A 13,944-nucleotide genomic window follows, 5' to 3' on the forward strand; every position below is an offset into this window, starting at 1 on the left:
TAAACATAACGTAAACATAACACGTGTGTGGAAACAAACATACCGAATCAACAAAACTACAGAATCTATTACATAAAAATGGAGAATTGCAAAATGATTGACGATGTAGCTATTCAATTTATGTTTCTAATAACTACAATGGCATCAGTATATGGCTTTCAATACTTGAAATCAAAGAAACGGAGATGTAAAATAATCAACTTTTCGTCATATGATTCCATGTTACGCGCCTAGCTATCATCAAGGCCAATAGATCAAAATATTGCCTGTAGGCAAAGCCCATGAGATGTTAAACAAAAAGTGAAAACACGCTTTCCACTTGTGTACTGTTTCCAAATCGCATAAACATAAGCATGAAAGTTTGGAGTTTGCAAACTTTCATGTTAACGTCTTATGATTAAGATTAAGTTTATGCTTATGTAATTCATTGTGAATGCTTTCATTAAATAACATGGACACAAGGTTTTATGCTTACGTTATGTTTATGTTTAATTTTCATTGTGAATGGGCCTTAAGATTACTTACTTCACAAGTGGCAATATCATTAATTAAGGCTCATTCACAATGAAAATTAAACATAACGTAAACATTAACATAAGCACATAAACATATGCCACAAACTTAAGTAGCCAAGGCCCATTCACAATGAAAATTAAACATAACGTAAACATAACACGTGTGTGGAAACAAACATACCGAATCAACAAAACTACAGAATCTATTACATAAAAATGGAGAATTGCACAATGACTGACGATGTAGCTATTCAATTTGTTTCTAATAACTACAATGGCATCAGTATATGGCTTTCAATACTTGAAATCAAAGAAACGGAGATGTAAAATAATCAACTTTTCGTCATATGATTCCATGTTGCGCGCCTAGCTATCATCACGGCCAATAGATCAAAATATTGCCTGCAGGCAAAGTCCATGAGATGTTAAACAAAAAGTGAAAACACGCTTTCCGCTTGTGTACTGTTTCCAAATCGCATAAACATAAGCATGAAAGTTTGGAGTTTGCAAACTTTCATGTTAACGTCTTATGATTAAGATTAAGTTTATGCTTATGTAATTCATTGTGAATGCTTTCATTAAATAACATGGACACAAGGTTTTATGCTTACGTTATGTTTATGTTTAATTTTCATTGTGAATGGGCCTTTACACTACAGCCTCTTTCAGTTTCTTTGCTGCTCATAGTAATAGGATTAGCTATTTTTTTTTTTTTTTACTTTGGTTATAGTCAGTGACAAAGGGCATTGTTCTTTCCTACTAAGTCACCTCGGAAATCATGATTATAGAAAATCTCCAACAAGCAGTGCAAAAGCCACTAAGTTTCTACATTTTCAATTTATTGCTTTAGCAGAATGCAGAGTAGGAAATAGTTAAATTATAAAAACGTAGTTTTATTGATTTTTCTTCACGAGCCATTTGAACAAAGGGCTCGGAACAAATATAAATTAATATTTTACAAAGGGCTCGTGTGGGCCCTTGCAAGTCCTCTCCAGCAAACCCCTAGGTTCGCATATTATATTTTAGTACATGTTTACGGATATTCAGGTCTAAATATATGAGTTGTATAGTGTCTAAAACACGGTACAGCTTATTTCTGCCTTTTTCTCAGACTTTACAAACACAGTAGACTGAGTATATTTCTAGAAGCAACACTTTCCCCACTTCACCTTTGATATTGTCAGGAAATTTGTAAGGAACACTGGCCTTGTGTAAATTATCCAAACATTCGCAACTATTTGATATTATATGAACGCTGCTTCACACAGTGCCATTCAGTAGCGCTTGTCAGCATTGCCACCATTAGTAAATCAGGTTTAAATGGAGGTATGCAAATGAAAAGCACAATCAAGTGGTCAGTGGCCAACCCTAATCACCAGCAGGCCAAGAGTGTTGCAAGCATCCACTGAAAAAGCAATGGCAGTGCTCATACAAAGCAACAAAATAATGAAGCTAATCATCCTTTCTAAGCAGTGGCATGTTTGAGCCACTAGGCAGCACTACTAACAAGCATTGCCAAGTGACATGTGTGGAATGACACTAAGGTTCTATTCTGCTTTTCATGCTGAAAATTACTCCTGCTTTGAAAGGTACAGTACACGGAAGTGATTCTATGAATAAACAGATTTTCTTGACAAAGCAGAACAATTCCAATTGTGAAAATGTAAAAATAAAGTTGGAAATCGTTTTTGAAAAGAACAAGTGACTAAAAATTGTCTGTATTTTGTCCAAGCTGAGTCAAAAGATAAGAACAACTACTCTGATACGGAAATTTGAAAAAAACAATAATAAATAATAATAATAATAATAATAATAATAATAATAATAATAAATTAAATATTTACTGTGGGGATAATTATGCAGCATAATGATACATAAGGGCTATAAAAGAATTGTATAAAAATTCAATATCGAAAGTTAAAATAAGAAGAAAACTGTCAAATGGATAACAATTAAAGAAACATTTACAAAAAGTATAATATGTTTATCCCCTACAATTATTTAATTTATGTTCAGCAAGCTTTGCAAAATTGGAAAATGAGATGTAATATGGGAGTAATGATGAATTACAACATAACATGCACATTACAATTCACAGATGAGCAGAGACTACTGGTCGAAGACTATGAGAGCATAGAGTAACTATATGACAAGAAAATTGATGAATATGAAAAATAGGGATTACAAATAAATGTTGGTAAAGTTGAATTTATAGGAACTGATGAGAATGGTCAAAATCAATTATTAGAAGATACCAAAGGGTGTATTGACATTTTGGGTAACATTAAATATTTGGGAGTTGAAATTACAAAGGAAAGAAACAATGGTTCTGAAATAACAAAGAGAGTAATTAAAAGTCAATCTGCAATAGCAATGCTGAACGGAATTTTGTGGGATAAGCAAATATTAAAAGACACTGAAATCTACATTTATACATCAAAAGTGACACGTTTAATATCTTATGGTTCACAAACATGAAACATGAATGCAAAATCAAAATTACAGTCAAAACAAATGGATTTTTAAGGTCAGCATAGTGATCTAAATTAAATAGAATTACAAATGATACGATCAGAGAATTGAGTAAATTAAAAAATTCTATGACACAGTTTGTGAAAAATAAATAATTACATGGTTTGGACATGGGGGAAAGGATGGATCTACATGGATTACCAAACAATAGTTAGAATGGGTCTCAATTGGAAAGAAGAAAAAGAAGACATGATGTTATTGGCATGAAGGTTTATGATGACAGTGACTTAGAATGAATGGAATAAGAAAACTTCAACTACATCTATAAAAAATTGGGCACAGAAAGATGTATTTACATTTAAAACCTGTATGATGACGACACTCGAAGTTACGTTATTTAATTATCAGTATTTCCTAAGTTTAGTTTCATACAGTGTGAAAGATGGGAAACAAATGCTTATTTTAAGGACAGACATTTTTACGTACGTCTGAAACATTAAAAGTCTACTCCTAATTATGAATTTTTGTTAAACCTAACACTCAAATGGTATATCTCCAAAATGGTTTATCAAATCTGCATGCCAACTATACTACATGCTGATTATAAAAGACCAAGATTTATAAATTACTTACGGAAATAAGAGTTGCATAGGAGACCAATCAAATTACGTCCATGAATTTTATGAATAATTCTGCGATTTAAAATTTTTTACAGTACAATGAAATGACACCTAAGTTTAACACGCAATGTTATTTCATAGAAATTAAGTCTCTGCCTATATTTCTTCAAACTTCTTTTGCAGATAATTTCCAATATGAATTTGTGTATCCAAAGGTTGGTCATCTTAGTTGGAAATGTCTACAGTCTTCTTTATTGAAAACTGAAAACTGTTTATATTACATTTTGTTTAACACAGCACTCAATTTAAGAAGATACATTATCAGTTCCACTTACCTGCCCACTAGCCTTTTTGGCGCCGAACATGCGAGCACGAATAAGTCCTTCTCTGCGAGCAGTTGCAAGCAGTGTAACTTTCGATGTGAGGTTAGAAGTTATATAGGCCTCCAATGCTGCATGCATTCCAGCTAAGATATGGAAAACAGATAAAACAGCATGTAGGCAATAATGCACTACATTTAATTACAGCTTGTAATTCATGAACCAGAAAAATGTAAAAAAAAAATGAGCATATTAAATTGTTACATACAGGAAATACAGCTAATTAAAGTGATCTTAATGCAAGCATTTTATTCACAAACAACTTTTAGAATATGTTTGTACTTCCAGTTTGAACAACCATCAGTTTTTCAGTAGGTATCATTGAAAATAAAAATAGGAGAGGGTAAGTTAGTAAAGCTCTGAAACATTATTAATAAATTCATGCAAATCTGAAATCATTATAGAGGTATTGGAATAACAGTGGATTCCAGTATTGCAACAAGCACAGAAACAAAACATTCTGTTTGTAACTTTCTGCCAACTATTACTGAATGTCATGCCTATAATTTACTGTTAGGTATTTCATAACTAATGTATCAAAATATACCGTACAAATATAACAAAATGACAATTGCAAAGTTATTTTAACATAGGCCTAACAAAATGATGTGAGAAAAATGGCAAAAAATAAAGGCAATGGAACTTAATTAGGCCTATAGGTACAAATAGTTTCAAATGAATAGCTTGACAATAAATTTATCAACAAAAGTCAGGAGCATTTGCCCATAGGCAAAAATTGAAAAGATTACTGGTGACAGCTACTGGATTTATATATTGATATAACAGTTTTTCTCTTACTAATGTCACTGTTGTCATCTATCAAGAGGATTTCATGCAAAAGATTCTCTGGTGTTCGATCTAAAACACTGTGAACAGTGCGCAGCAGTGTATTATAGTCTTCGTTGTAGAAACAGATCACAATACTGGCCGCTGGTAGCTCAACAGGATATTTCTGCTTCTTACATCTGTAAAGAAAGGTTTATTTGGTGTGTTTTCATTTGAATATGAACAATTATAACTTGAAGTGGGACCAATGTTGTATTCCTATATACATATTTTATACTGGAAAGTAAATTCAGCATTTGTAATGCATCTAATAGTCACATTTCCAGAATAATTCTAGGTAGTTCGTTTCTTTCTTGGACTAAAACGATGCAGAGAGCCAAGCACCAATTAACCAAGATTAATGTTTACCTGTGTGCTGTTTTCAGTGCTTTCAGGATATTTGCATTATTTTTATACATTTTATCTTTTAAAACTTTCCAGAGATAAGAGTCACTGGGTGTTTTTTAATTTATTTTACGACACTTTATCAATTGCAATGTTTATCTGAGTCAAATGAAGATGATAATGCCACCAAAATGAGTCTATGGTCCAGCACCGAAAGTTACGCAGCATTTGCTCTTAATGCACTGAGGGAAAAACCTGAAAAAATCCTCAACCAGGGAACTTGTCCCAAGCAGTATTTGAACCCAGGCCTGCTCATTTCTCGGTCAGACATGCTAACCATTACTCTACAGAGGTGGATCACTGAGTATTAGATCTGAAGTTCGGGTAATCATAAATGCCTACTTATAATTGAAATAATAAGACAGTTTCAGAATCTCCTTTCTTAATGTGAATCTCTTTTGAAGTATCATATGAAAAGTACTCTGATGATCAAAATGAATGCATCTTAATACGCAGATATTAATCAATGTAACTTACCAGCAGGCCAATAATTTTAATATTTGTGACATCATCAAATAATTTAGGGCGTTATTCTGAACTTACTCAACTTGTTTCAAAAGATACTGAAATACCTATAATCTTGACCTCAAAGTAATTTAGTGATATTACACTTTATTAAGTTTGACATCTTTCTTTGCAAGGAACTTACTAATATTGCAAACATAAGAAGGAGTTGTTATAATATGATTTAAAATAATATTTCTCTCCATTACATCCACTACAAGTCTCGGGATTGGGATAACTCATGCAATCAATTTAGCGTAGTCATTCAGTACTCACAAGTGGTGGCGTGTGTCTGGAACATTTCTGTGGTAACTGAGCTCACGGCTCACCAGAACATTGAAAGCGTGAACTTTGTAGCCTTCATTCCTCAAGGCCTGATCTTCAACAGTCTTTACCATTCCCACTTCACTCAGTTCAGGTTTCAGAGTCTTGGGTTGCAGTTTTTGAATGAGAGCATCACTGTTCTTGTACCCTCCCCAGTAACGAGCATTCTTGTATGAGTGAGCACTCTTTCCTTCAGCCTTTGGCTCTGATGGAATGTCAATCTCATTGCCTTCAATAGGGTGAATTTTAAGAATGGGTTTTCTGGCAGGAGGTGATTTAAGGACAAGAGCATCTGAAACAATTATGCGCTGGTGATTGTGATTATCTTCAATGAAGTTTTCACTATCATCTGATGAGACGAAGATGAATGGAGCTTTGCTGGTGGTGGCAAGCTTTGTGGTGGATTCCTGGGTGATGATGGAGTAGAGATAGAGGCTAACAGCCCAAGTGACGGATGCAAATATGACGCCCAGAAGAAAGTTGTAGCGAGTCACCAGAGCCATTCCCACACCACCACCAGCTATCTGTAAATACAATCACTCAAATTATACACCAAAAAAAAATCAATATTTTTTTATTTTAATTCCTTTATGCAACCAAGTTCTACTTCAGAGAAATAAACTGTGTTGGTATCGTAACTTGAAATGAAGGAAATGTGTACAAAACTTCTGAGTTACTGGTATATTTTTAATATTATAGGGTACACCTATTTACTAAAATGGTCTTTTACCTGATTTATTTAACTGTCTCACTTCAAAAGTGCAGTGAAAACTTGATATAAGACAAACTGAAAAGGCAACTAAAATAAAAATACTTTTAATTCTGATTATCATCGATTGTACGCCTACTGATGGTGAGTGATCTGCCCGAAGACAGATATATCCCTTAGGCAAGGCCGAGGGATGCGAACTACGACCTGCCCTAATACGCCTATTATTAAAAAAACCTTCTTTGCTCGAATCTCTACCAATTTATTATTACATCCAGCTGCCACCAAGATTTGGTGGCTAGAGCGCTAGACTTATAATCCTGCAAACCCAAGTTTGACCACGGTGTACTTACCCCCGATTTATAACTTGTGTTGTGCGAGCCTCTCATCCAGCTAACAGAGGAGTTTTCCCCGAGAGCTCCAGTTTTCCTGTGGCATCCCAACAAATCTCAATCATCATTTCATCTCATCGCAGGTGCAGCGTAGACCAGCTTCTTATGGTGCACCCTGGGCAATGACTTTAAGTAAATTGGTCTACACAACTGGCTTCATATGGGTAAATGACGAATAATCTGTCAGTATATTTATCCACACAACTGGATTCATATGGGTAAATGACGAACAATCTGTTGGTATATTTACCCACACAACTGGCTTCATATGGGTAAAAGACGAATAATCTGTCAGTATATTTACCCACACAACTGGATTCATATGGGTAAATGACGAACAATCTGTTGGTATATTTACCCACACAACTGGCTTCATATGGGTGAATGACGAACAGTCAAGTACCCACCATTAGTTTAAAAAAAACTATTACATTCTACCTACACTACAATGTATAAATAGGGATTTATTACTTTATTTGCTCTTATTATGGATTTTAAATTTATTAAGTATTGGATATGTTGTGCCTTCCCATGTATGGTATGCAGATGATGGGTATAGGGTTACCACCTATCTGGGATTACTCCAGACAGTCTGGGAATACAGAAACTTGTCCCACGTCCGGCATGTCTGGGAATCTGATTTCTTTTATCACATGTGATGTTCATCCTATGATACCCCTTCACAATCATTTTTTATTTGAAAGTAGTTAACACACCATTGGAGGCAGCAGCAGGCAGCTGGCAGACATAGTCGATTTGGCAATCCTGTATACAGATTACCGGTCTGTTTGTGTCAATGTGTTAAGCTTTCCTCTAGAATCTGGTGGTAGTTTTGTTTGTTTGCGCCACATATAAGTTATTGCTAAATAAAGTTTGTATTGTACCATTTTTATTTGCTGCACTATATCAGTCAGTGCTGCAGAAGAAATGCTTTCAAAATTGAAAAGGAAATGTGAAAATGACGATTCCAAGAAGCGAGTATGCTAAATGCAAACTCTGTCTAAATAGTTTTCTTGTAAAGTGGGATGGACCCAAGGCTTTGAAAGCTCATGAAAACAGTGAAAAACATACACTGCTCAAAGTAAGTTGTTAGTAACCTTTTTTGTAAATAAAAACACTGGTGAAGAAGATAAAGTGGTTCGCCAATGTCTTCCATCACAATCAACACCACCATTGGTATCTCTCGAAGGACTGTGGGCTGCAGTTGGCTCGAAAATGTTTTCCTGATTCAAATATTGCCACCAAATTGTTCTTTGGACGTACTAAGTGTGAAGCTATCGTTTGTAATGTTCTAGCACCTCACTCTCTTGAAATCTTTCACGAAAAGCTTGGGGACTGATTTTTCTCTATTTCTATTAATGCTTCAAATAGGAAAAATACAAAATTATTTCCAGTTTATATCCAGAACTATACACTTGAAGGTATTCATGCAAAAGTACTAGATTTTTATGAAGACTGCAATGAAACTTCAGAAGCAATTGCTGAACGTATTAGGTAAGTTTTAAAGAACAATGCCTTAGATATTAATAAAGTCACTCCATATATACAGCAGACATTGTGGCTGTAAATTACAGGAAACATAAGTTTGTTTTTCAGAACATAAAAGAAGATATTCTTAATTTAATCCCTACAAGCTGCAACTACCATCATCCACAACACAGCAAAACAAGCTGGAAAAAGTATTGATGTAATGGACATTGAGACTTTGGTTATTAAAGTTTTCAACGAATTTTCAATTTCTGCTAAAAATATCTATATTCTCATGGAGTTTTACAAATTTGCTGATCTGGCGTGGCAAAATATTCTATATCATGTACCCACTATGTGACTTCCTTTAGCCTATATCCAGCAGTGATGTGACTGACGGAGAAATGGCCAGCCATTAAGTCATACTTTTTAAGTTCTGGAGAAGAAGATTGTGATCCAGTTATATTTATTTATTTAAATTTAAATATACAGAATAAAGAATATAATTACAAACAAACAAGAGAAATAGAAATAAAATAATACAAACAATATAAAACAGGAGATACAGTAGTATTAACAAAATTTGAGACCGAATGAGCAGCGCTCGTGTTCGGTCGCAGTTCAGATATAATAATATTTGAAAATTTCTTTCAAGTATTGTTCAGAAGATGATGTTCCTACTCCTTAAGAAGCATACTTATATTTTTATCACAATGTGTTAGGAATATTTGATAAAATAATTTTACAACTAGAGCAAAATGAATGTTCTTCTCCACAAGTAGGCCTATATGGAATAAAGGAGAGTTTATTAAGCGAACCACAGCAGAGATTGGATGATGGTTTCTATGGCTACAAGGTTTCTTTGTGTCTTTAAAAACTTACAGAAAACAGCAGCTGAAAACAGAGTTGAACAAAATTTATGAGCATGCTATTGAATAAGCCTATTTGCAGAAGTGTTTCGATTTCAGTGAGAAAATCCCATTTCATCATTTCAAAGACTTCAGTCTCACAGAAATCATCAACTGGAATGATCTTGAAGATGCCATAAATAAATTTCGAGTGTACGATCTTGTAGCCATGGATGTTCTCTATTCAAAATACTACCTTGTAAAGGTTGTCCTTCCTGAAGTTATCTCAAGACATAATGTATGTGAATCAAAATGTAGCTTCTTATTTACAAAGTTGGAGTTGAATCTTTGCCTATCTCTTTGTAATTGTTAAGTTTAGTATAGTGTGTTATTAATTTATTATATACCTGTCAGTACAGCATTTACAGAACGAGTGTTTGCAATAATTGAAAAATATCTTGACTGATAATCGTAATAGGTTTGCTGTGGTTAAAGCAGAAATACAATGTAAAGTCAATAAAATGTTCTGAATTGTATTGCTACCTGCTTATTAAAGCTACAAACTCAAACAAGAAATATGTAGGCCTATTGCTATAAGGGAAGTATAATTTGTAAATGATCATTAACTTTAAACCTCTGGACTGTGTCCGGGAATCTGGAAATAAAAAGGTGGTAATCCTAGTTGGGAAATAAATAAACTGTTCAGTGAAGGTTATACTACACATGAGTGAAGAACATTCATTCATTTTTCGGATAAATTTCAGAACACGGATACCATCTCCATTTTTGACAGGCTTTATTATATTACGATCAGAGATCGAAAGTTAAATGCATACATAAATACTGTAGATATAATGTAATTAAATCGAAGTTTTCATTTGTGATTTAATAAATTACTTCGATAGTGGGTGTGTCAGAACAGAAAATAAAATTAAAATAAAGACATTTGGAGTCTAAGTGCCTCGCCCAACTTGTATGCTATAATTTATTTATATCATGTTTCATGAAAATTTGTGGATAAATCGTAAACAATTATCTGTTTATCACAGGGAATAATATATTTCATACATAGGTTAAGTTCCAAAGAGATAACATTTCGATTGTATAAAGATGTCGACATATGCGTCTACGCGGGACTCTTCAAAATTACTATCTCTCTGACAATGGGATGATGAAACAAATGAATAATCAGAAATATTTTACAATTTTACATACTGTATGGATTGTATTAACTTCTAAAACTTGTATATGGTAGCAAAATTTTACGTTTCTCTTCGGGATTACTTTACAATAATATAATTTAGTATCTTACCTTCGTTTTATCAATTACATTCACTTGTATCATATGAACTCCATTTTCTTGGTACATATTTTGTTGCCAACTGTGGTGGGAAAGCAGCCAGGCGCCGGCGAAGGCAAGGATGTACATTCCCCTAGTAGAAAGTTTTACATTAAGCAGTGTCGCAATAGACAGAGTGTCTTTGCGATAACTTCAAAACAGCATCACAAGGAAAAGAACCTTTTTGGTTATCTCATACTTGTCCGGTTGTCCGTCAAATCTAAACTGAACAACAGATGCGGACTTGGCATTGCACTGTAATGATGTTACACAGAATGAACCGTAAGTATGTAATTATTCTTTGAGATATTTAAAAAAAAAGTTTAATAAAAGTTTTGCTCGTTTTTGCTTCCTTTTCGAGATAAAAATTGTTTTATATGAAACATTTTATTGTGGGTTTTGGGAAAGTCTCTCAATGAACTCCCAGTCAGTCAATATGAGCTCAGTCATTTTAAGAGAGCAGTGTATTATGATAAAAAGATTATTGAAAAAATTTTAGTTTCGTCCTTTAAATGTATAGAATTTAATCCGAACAAATGTAGCTTTACGTTCTGCAAAGGAATTTCAAAATATCACATTTGTTCGGATCAAATTTCTGCACATTTAAAGTGCAAAACTAAAATTCTTCAATCATTCATCATAATACACTGTTCTCTTAAATTGACTGAGTATATTGGAAATTAAATCAGTGGCTTTCCCAAAACACTATGAAATATTTCATATAAAACTTTTTTTTCTCTCAAAAAGGAAACAAAAACGAGCAACAATGTATCAATTTTTTTTTGTTTGAAATGTCTCGAAGAATAATCCCTTGAAATTAATGACATTACTTACGGTTCATTCTGTACAAAGCAAACATCATTATTCATGTTGTTTATTGATATAATCATATTGAATGTCTGATAACAAGGCGTAATCAGTGTATAACGATGTGTATTATGGAGCATAATAGCATACCTGTACTAGAAGATATGAACCGAAAGATACGATATTTTTAATGTGAAGACAGTGCTAGTCTGTGATAGCTCTAGCCCCATAAAAACTTAGACTATACGATGAATTGTCAGGGCGTGTAGGCCTACACAAAGGAAAATAATTTCTAAGGACTACCTTTTAAATTGAAGAATTCTGCATTTTGAGCGCCTTTTAAATACAGAGCGAGGCGAGCGACTAATATTTATCTCTAACTTATTGCATTGTAGTTAGTGTAAGCAGTCAGGTTAAGTGACCCATTCCACTGCTAAAATGTACTGTGTTCCATATTATTTGATGTAGGCCTACTATTGAAGTTTTAATTTAATTTTATTCTCAGTGCGATAAATTTAATCAGAAAATTTACTGATAAATGTTTTGTATAAAGAAATAAATTTGAAGCAGTAACCATGGCGACAAGACTATCTATGTATGATCGCAAGCGAATTGCTGCTTGAATGGAAGTGTGGCAGTGCCCAATTCTGGTGTAGAGATGGTGGAGAATGGAGAAGAGAAGAAATGTGACTTTCATTCTAATTTGATCTTCTTATGTAATGTCATTTATGTGTAATAAATGGATGAAAAGCTGGACAGAAATATTGGTCACTCTATATATAAATAATGTGTATAGTTTAGTTTCAAAGAAGAGATTGGATGTCACCGTTTGCTTATTATTACTACAACCATCAAAATAATATACTTACTGTAAGTCAGTTGCGAGAAAATTTCTGCGAGGGTATCATTGTCATTATGCATAAGAGAGTATTTATTATAATTCCAAGTCTAGAGTTGCCATTGGTACTGGAAGCAATGGTGTATTTCTAATCAAAAAAAAAAGTGCCCTCGCTCTGTGATTTCGTTAGTAGTTTTCCTCGTAATAATAATAATAATAATAATAATAATAATAATAATAACAATAATGATGGTAATAATAATGATAACAATAATAATGTAGTGGTGGTGATGGTAGTAGTAGTAGTAAATTAAATCTCGATGGTTTCAGTTTTTACGAAATTGTCAGTGATAAATCTAGTGAAACGGAATTATATCGATGATTGGAAGTGATATAGCACCGCGGAGGACAAGAAGGAACCGCGTGGGGGAACCATGTCACCAAGAAACGAATATACTATTGTGCCCTACTTCAAACTACTTCACTTTATCAATTAAAACATTTAAAATTCACCTTAATGTTTGTATATCAATGTACAGTTGTAAGTTTTTTCTAATAATTATTTCTTCGTATGCTTTAAAAATAGTATCATGTTTGCGAAATGCCACGCCATTGTAATATTTATGCGCTCTTTTTGACGCCGATTAGTAAACACCATCAACAAAGCTTTTGGAAATAACTAGTCACATAGCCAAGTTAATGAACCTTGAAACTCTCCTTAAATTGCGTACATTGTTAGATCTCCACAGCAGATAGACAAAGACAAACATTTAGCTGCCCGTGCAAATTGCGAAATTGAAGCTGAATAAAAGTTTATCGAAACATAAGAGTAGCCCCTGCCTTTAGTAGATATTGCTCACTCAACTGGCAAAGTCCCTCGAGTGCTCGAACTTTTCTTGCATGTCACGTGACAGAATAGGCATTCACGGAGTATTGAAACACAAAATTTCATCTCAATAGGCTTTCAGTCCATATTTATGAAAGGACTGAACTAGTTCTTTTATTCACAGGTGTACACGACTGCAAGTGACGTACACAATAACACAAACTTTTATAAAAAAATTGGCATTGTTTTTGAAGTAAAGAAGCTTAAAATATAATGATAGAGGTCTAAAAAAAATCATATATATTAGTCATAAAAATGGCCAAATGGACTGAGCGAGTTTTGGGATCACACTCTTCAATAAATTACTCCCTAAAAGTACACGTCATTGCTTCTTAATACAGCATTCGAAGTTATAAGAATTTTCCAAGGAATGCGTTAGTAAGTCTAGAAGTACCGGTAGTTTTACAGTAATGTCCAACTCTGAACTCACTTATTCACTGTATAGTATGTATAATCTTTTCGCTGTAAGAAAAATCCTAATATAAACAATAGCACATGACTGAAGTGAGGCTTCATTGGCCGCTGTTTGGCGCCATAGATTCTCAGTACGTGTTCCCGCCTACTGTTGTACATTCTGTTTCATGTTAAACATTTCCCGTTACTCGTGAAGTAG

General features: G+C 33.7%; 1 protein-coding gene across 3 annotated transcripts in view; it reads right to left on the reverse strand.

Annotated features, from left to right (window-relative positions):
• LOC138705940 (polypeptide N-acetylgalactosaminyltransferase 35A-like) overlaps positions 1 to 10,905 on the reverse strand; it is a 33,644-nt gene extending 22,739 nt beyond the window's left edge. Inside the window, exons 1-5 of one of the 3 annotated variants that reach the window (XM_069834747.1) lie at positions 10,774 to 10,889; positions 7,108 to 7,183; positions 5,998 to 6,569; positions 4,786 to 4,952; positions 3,943 to 4,073 (exon numbers count right to left, since the gene is read on the reverse strand). In XM_069834747.1, the coding sequence (XP_069690848.1) occupies positions 3,943 to 4,073; positions 4,786 to 4,952; positions 5,998 to 6,569; positions 7,108 to 7,143 (906 nt within the window). In that variant the 5' untranslated portion in view covers positions 7,144 to 7,183; positions 10,774 to 10,889. Of the gene's footprint in view, positions 1 to 3,942; positions 4,074 to 4,785; positions 4,953 to 5,997; positions 6,570 to 7,107; positions 7,262 to 10,773 lie in introns of all 3 variants that reach the window. The other 2 variants (XM_069834746.1, XM_069834745.1) reach the window with 2 other exon arrangements.
• Between the last annotated feature and the right edge of the window lie 3,039 nt (positions 10,906 to 13,944).

This window comes from Periplaneta americana, chromosome 9 (genome assembly GCF_040183065.1).
Source record: "Periplaneta americana isolate PAMFEO1 chromosome 9, P.americana_PAMFEO1_priV1, whole genome shotgun sequence".
Classification (NCBI taxonomy): Eukaryota; Metazoa; Arthropoda; class Insecta; order Blattodea; family Blattidae; genus Periplaneta; species Periplaneta americana.